The sequence below is a fragment of the Myotis davidii genome, unplaced genomic scaffold (genome assembly GCF_000327345.1).
Source record: "Myotis davidii unplaced genomic scaffold, ASM32734v1 scaffold148, whole genome shotgun sequence".
In the NCBI taxonomy this organism is placed as follows: Eukaryota; Metazoa; Chordata; class Mammalia; order Chiroptera; family Vespertilionidae; genus Myotis; species Myotis davidii.
Window position 1 is genome coordinate 3,535,624 of NW_006299479.1, and position 7,167 is coordinate 3,542,790.

The 7,167-nt window shown below is 45.2% G+C and overlaps 1 protein-coding gene across 1 annotated transcript in view; it reads right to left on the reverse strand.

The window, feature by feature from the left end:
* PATE3 (prostate and testis expressed 3) overlaps positions 1–499 on the reverse strand; it is a 2,752-nt gene extending 2,253 nt beyond the window's left edge. The window contains exon 1 of the mRNA XM_006775098.1: positions 451–499. Within this exon, the coding sequence (XP_006775161.1) occupies positions 451–499 (49 nt within the window). The remainder of the gene's footprint in view (positions 1–450) is intronic.
* Positions 500–7,167: the final 6,668 nt, after the last annotated feature.

Below are 7,167 nucleotides of genomic sequence, written 5' to 3' on the forward strand. Positions count from 1 at the left end.
AGACATTGAGTTGAGCCCCTGATGGGGAATGGCAGAACGTTGAAAAGCTCAGAAAGTTATGCCCGGCCGGCATGGCTCAGGGGTTGAGCGTCGACCTATGAACCAGGAGGTCACGGTTTGATTCCTGATCAGGGCACATGCCCGGGGTTGCAGACTCAGTCCCCAGCGGGGGATGTGCAGGAGGCAGCTGATCAATGAATGATTCCCTCTCATCATTGATGTTTCTATCTCTCTCTCTCTCTCTGACTCTCTCTCTCTCTGAAATCAATTAAAAACTCTATTTTTAAAAAAGAAATGCTCAGAAACTTGGAAGCAAAGGGAGTTTTGAAGGCTAAGCTCCTCTCCTTCGTAAATAAGCTCAAGGCTCAGCCCTGCGTGGAGATCTGTCACAGAGGTGGGTGGCTTCCTAAGTCCCATCTCTGGAGCCCACTCCTCAGATGTGTGACTCACCCGCAATGCAGCAGAAGAGGGAGAAGACCAACAAGAAGTGTTTGTCCATCCTGACGCGGGAGGAAAGAAGCCAGGGCCTGCCAGGCCAGGTCCCCAGGCTGCAGGGAGGAAACTTCCGTCATCTCAGGGCAAGGGATCATTCATGCAGAAGGGAACCAATCACACAAGGTTTCCATGGGGAGCTCAACTTCATTTTTCTCCACCCCACAGCAAAGAATAATGATCATGGATAAGTGCTGGGGTTTCCACTAAACCAACTTTGTTTTTTCATATAACCATCATTGTCATTATTATTAGCATTATAGTTATAATGTTATAACCCTTGTTCTGATTTCCCACAGGAAGAAACTGAGCCAAGGTTAGTAGTATCTGACCCAAGGCCACATATCTAGTGACTGATAGTGCCAGCCCTCAAAGCAAGACTTTCTAGGTTAGAGACCATATCTGGTCTCTCGATTCCCCGCCTCTTGGAGATTTATTCATACATTCAACAAACATTTTCTGAGCGCTTTATGTGCCAGACACACTTCCAGGTATGCGAGCAGAGGCATGAATAACTCAGACGAGCTCACTTAGTTTCTTACCTTGCAGGTGAAAAACAGGAACATCAGATGAAAAGATGTATCATCTATGACCAAATTGGGTCTTCAACTTAGAACTTGTGATTCTCAGCCCGGAATTCCTTCACCTTCTCAGAAATCCATGCTCTCTGGCCAGGGACTGTGAAATTTGTAAGGCTGTGAAATGCCCCCTAGAATGCTACAACTTGAACTTAAGCAAACGTATACTGTGAATCTGGCCAGTTTTGTCCATGATGTAGGAATCTATCTTTATGAAAGTTAACTCAGTTGCCCTAACCGGTTTGGCTCAGTGGATAGAGCGTCGACCTGCAGACTGAAAGGTCCCAGGTTTGATTCCGGTCAAGGGCATGTACCTTGGTTGCGGGCACATCCCTGGTAGGAAGTGTGCAGGAGGCAGCTGATCGATGTTTCTCTCTCATTGATGTTTCTAACTCTCTAGCCCTCTCCCTTCCTCTCTGGAAAAAAAAAATCAATAAAATATATTTTAAAAAAGAAAGAAAGTTAACTCCGTTAAGGTTAACCAGGGTTCAAGCAGTGGAAAACGATGGCCAGCCCTGACATTCTCAAGCTAAGCCTGTCAGTCAGTGAGCTGATGGGACTTTGGCTAGAGATCCCAAGAATCTTTCATACTGAACTAATTCATTGACATGCTCTTTAGTTGTGGGAACAATATGTCCAATAAAACGTATCGAGTCTGACATTTTGAGACATCAGGCATAGATTGCATGAAATAAGGTCTGAGTTCAAATGCCCCCAAATTTACAATCATCCTTGCTTGGGACGAGAGTCAGATAGGCTTTCGATATGACGGAATTGGGTCTGGAAAAAAAAAATTGATTCTAGAATGGAGAGAAAGACTGTGAAGTCTTTTCTCCACTCTGCCTTATTTCTGGTGAGGATGTTACAAACTGGATGGAATGTTTCAGGACTTTCCCAAAGGATTAGCAAGAAGGCAAACCCATGAGCCTTTGGTGCTTGGGTCTATAAGGTGATCAGGGCATTTCTTTTGTTACTTGTTTTCTCTGCTTTGTCTGTTTAAAGACAATGACTCTAGAACAGTGGTTCTCAACCTTCCTAAGGCCGCGACCCTTTCATACAGTTCCTCATGTTGTGGTGACCCCCAATTTCATTGTTACAAATTGAACACAATTAAAGCATAGTGATTAATCACAAAAACAATATGTAATTATATATGTGTTTTCCGATGGTCTTAGGCGACCCCTGTGAAAGGGTCCTTCGACCCCCAAAGGGGTTGCGACCCACAGGTTGAGAACCGCTGGACTAGAACCATAGCCAAGGAAGTGTTTACACAGTTTCTATTCTTCTTCCTTCAAGGCTCCCTATGGCAGATGCTTTCTGAAAGGCTCATTGAGTTTTGAATCTCTTTTCTGCTGGATTATTTCCAGGGGGGGATTATGGAATTTTGCAATTCCACCCAGGCACTGGGATCCTTTGACCCGCTCTGCAATCTCCCACAGTAACTCATCCATCACAGTTCCTCTTAAAAACAATGTTGTTCTCCAGTTAGCATGGAGTAGGGGAGAATAGGTATTAGAACCTCTTAGGAGAGGCGATGTAGTAATAGAAATAGCATTTTCCTCGGAGTCCGGAGACCTGTGTCTGACGGCAATGCAACTCCTGGTGTCTCAACCGAGCCACTTATCTATGAAGTGGGATTTCGAGCGTTTTTAGGATCATTTACAACGTTAACATCCTATGGCTCTATGACGCACGTCATGAGGATGGGTACCTATGCTGTTATTTTGACCTAGCACCCTGCTTCGCACACGGCGGTGAGCTGAACATATGGTGACTGAGGGCGGAAGTGAACGGGTGAAGTGTCCATCTCACCTGATTCCAGTCTCCATAACTGACAGAGTCAGTGGGGCACAGCGCCCAGATGAATGCACTCCCGTGCGAAGAAGCTGCCCCTCAGCATACATGCCGTTCGCCCTGCCCTGGGGAGATGAAAGCAGAACATCGTGTCCTTGTGTTCATGGTCCCCCTTGGCATCAGGATGGGGGCTGAGATCTTGGTGATACCACAGATGAGCAACCTCCTAATCTGAGTTTCTAAAAAGAAAGCTCGGTTTGAAAACGTTGGCACGTTTCTTTTGTTTCTTCTTTTTAAATATGCTTTTATTGATTTCAGAGAGGAAGGGAGTGGGAGAGAGAGAAATAGAAACATCAATGATGAGAGAGAATCATTGATCAGCTGCCTCCTGCTTGGGGATCCCCTACTGGGGATCGAGCCCACAACCTAGGCATGTGCCCTGACCGGGAATTGAACCTTGAGTTCCTGGTACATAGGTCGACGCTCAACCACTGAGCCACACCAGCTGGGCTGTCTTGTCTCTTCAGCTTCCTTTAAACTGGAAGCTTCCTTTCTACAGCCTGTCCTTGTCTTTCATGATGTGATATATATATGTATCAGTCCTCCCTCTTTTAAAATGCAGCATTCATCATTCATTTGGGGGGTGTTTGATAATCCCTCACGGTTAGATTTAGATGGTCCATTCTGGGCTGAAGTATTGCATGGGTGCTATTGTATTCTTCTTTGTATCATATTTAGAGGCACACAACGTCTATCTGTTCTTCACTGAGGATGTAAAAATACATTTTATTTTTAAATTTTTATCATAGCTTTATTGAGTTATAATTGACCTCCAAAAACTGCACTAATTTATAGACTGTATGGTATAATAATATTTGGCATGTTCATAATTGTGACACCATACCAAAACCAAGATGGCCAAAAGGCCCAGGACAGTCCAACTGGTTTTCATGATTGCCTTTGTAAACTTCCTAAGCAGCACAACGCTTCACTTTGAAGTGTCAAAATGCATGCCGCCAACTCTCTCAGGACTCTAGCTGGACTGTAGAAAGAGCTTCATTTTTACATCCTTATTTTAGTTCTCCCAAAATCAATCTGATAACCTGGTTGCTACATGAAAAATGGGCTGGAAGGATGCATGAGAGGATGTGGAAAAATGATTATTCACTTGTTCCACAAATACAGTATTTATAGGGTGTCTCCTATGTGGGGAGCTTCCGGATGCTGGGAGTGCCATGGTAAACAAAACCAAGCCCTAGCTTTGTTCTAGTAGAGGAGTCAAGCAAGTCCCCAAATAGATACGTGCAGTCAGGTGGTGAGAAATTCCATCCTACACGATTAGGACACAGTGAAGTCAGCAGTAAGACCAGTGCAGGGTCCCCCCTTTTTTTTTTTACCACATGCCATCACCTCCAACAACATGCACCTTTGTGCCCTGGTTTCCTGCTTACCCATATCACTGCAACCCACCACAGTGTGTCAGGTCTTTTGCCAGCTCTGTACTTTGACATATGCTGTTCTTTTGGGTGCCTGTCCCTACTCACTTCTTCAAAAAAAAAAAGTTTTGATTGATTTTAGTGAGAGAGAGAAACATCAATGTGAGAGAGAAACATCCATCGGCTGCCTCCTGTATGCCCCCTACAGGGGATTGAGACCACAGCCCAGGCATGTGCCCTGTCTGGAATCGATCTGGAGACCTTTTGGTGCATGGGACCACACCCAACCAACTGAGCCACATCAGCCAGGGCCCTACTTACCTATTTTAGCTAGCACATTGATAGCCCGAAAAGTCCTGTCCAACCACTTCTGTTTCAGGGAAACCTTCCCTGGTTAGACAGTCAAATTGGAGTGTCCCTCATCTCAGCCCTCATAAACAGCCTTGCTTGATGTACCTGTGGTCCCTAAAACAAGGCTTTAGTGTCTGTGAGACCACTAACTTGTGTCCTAGTTCGCTGATCTTCTCTTCCTGTGATATTGTCATTTGGTCTGTATTTTGTAGTTATTTAATTACAAAATCAATCAATCACCTGAAAGTAAACCAGACAAATTTCACCTCAGCTTACCTTTTCCCTGATCTCTCCCTGCCCTACACCACAGTAGGGGCACCCCAATGCTCCCCCACATTCAGACCACACCTGGAATCCTGAGCTTATTAGGTGAGACAAAAAAAGTTCTGCGATTATTCTAAAGAGAGCAACTAGGTTAGTGAAAATAGCTAAAAGGAACTAAGATGTCCAAATCCTGTCTTGATATATTTGAAAGGTTAAAATGTGAAAGGGAAATTTGACTTTATTGCATAGCTCAATGTATACTAGAGGCCCGATGCACGAAATTCGTCACAGCTTTGTCCGGAAAGTCGTTCAGCTATCCGGTCTAATTAGCATATTATGCTTTTATTATTATAGATGTTGGCTCATTGTTGAAGAGAATTTTAAACTAGATGCCTTAGGGGTAGTGAGACTCCGGTGGGTGGTTTTGTTCTGGGAACATCGAGGTACTGTCTGTCCCGGAATTTTGATGATTCTATAATTTAGAAGAAGTGCCCCAGGACAGATCACTGGAGGAGATTAACCAGCAGGTTCCTCAGGAAAGTGCACACGACCCAAGCCGAAGGATGTTCGCTCTGTTTTTGCTGGGCCTGGTCTCTCTGATCTGCACCAATAATGGTAAGTCCTGGAGACAGAGGGGCAGCTGGTTGTTGCTTAGGAGATGGGCAGACAGTGGGGGAGGAGAAATTTCCAGAATTGGCTTTGGGACTTGGGCAGATTTATGTGAAATTATTTCAAGGAATACTTTCCTTCTTTTCACAGGTGCTCTTCAGAGGTATCTCATAGGTACGACCGTGCCTAGTCCAAAGTCCTTGGTAAACGGGTCTTTTGTGACGTGTTTAGAAGTAAACCTCCCCTCCATCTGCAGAGAGGGCTAGAAAACATTCTTATTATAGAGTCCTAGGATTTTTCTCTTCTCCCAGGACAATTTAGTCCATTCCAGACCAATTTAGTCTATTCCTTTCCATAAGGAGACTAAAATCCCCTTGGTTACTCCCTTTTCCTCCTTACTGGACAAAAGCCATCTAGATTTTGACTTGACAAGGGGCTAAATCTTTGGGGTGGGTGCATAGATAAATTTTCTGGGGACTCTGACCTTTTGGAATCATACGCAACATTTGATGTATGTCTGTACATGTTCGCTTCCACGGAGATTATTGAAGGATTCGATGGCCTGAGGAGGAGTAGGAGCCATGAGGCAACAGTACATTCCTGTAGAGAAGCCCCCCAGCCTGGAGAACCCTCTGCTGAGTACATTCTGTTTAAGCACCTCTTCCTGTGTCTGGCAGAGCCTTCCGTACTATGTTATAAATGTAAGAAATTTCACCTTGGGTTATGCTATGACACCATGGACTCCTGCAACCTGAAGTTCCAGCAGTCCTGTGCCATCGAGAACGTTTACATCCTCACAAAAAAAGGTAGTGTGGGGTGCAGTGTGACTAAGAAAGACCTACCTCCCCCCGCTTGGACACTCGCTGTTCTTTTGCCCTCACTCAGAGGGTGTGAGAGAATGGGCTGGGGAAGGAAGGGGTGGTCCTTTAGAGGGGATGGCAAATGCCCCTGGGGCACCTAGACACGTCCATTATTGGTTTTCCTGAAGACAGCAGTGAGCGAAGAAGCAGCTGATGTGCCTTATTGGTTAGGGAATGAGAGCCATGATCTGGGTCAGTAGTTAGTAGACTCAGCTTTGTGGCTCATCTGGGCTCAGGGAAAAATCAGTGAGGCTCTGAAGAGAGGTGGGTCCTAGGAATACGGTGGCAGGAAACATAGGCATTACAGTGGCGTTCCCTCTCTTGCACCTCCTCAGGGCAGAGTATATACTATTATTCGATCCTGTCATGCATGACCAACTGTGAGGACGTCAACTTCTTGGGTTTTGAGAAGAGGACAGAGCTCATCTGTTGCAACCATAGTAACTATTGCAACCTCCCCGAGGGATCCTAGGTAGGGATAAAGCCTCAAGGAAAAATTTTAAGGGCATTTCAGTTTGTGGACACTAAGATTCGAGAGACAATTTGGTGTGAGTGCAGTTATGATGGCCCTACCTAGCCAGGGAATCAGGTAGCCATGTAGGGATTGAATTGAGAATGGAGACCTTGCCCTAGCCCAGGGGTGGGCAAACTTTTTGACTCGAGGGCCACAATGGGTTCTTAAACTGGACCGGAGGGCCGGAACAAAAGCATGGATGGAGTGTTTGTGTGAACGAATATAAATTCAAAGTAAACATCATTACATAAAAGGGTATGGTCTTTTTT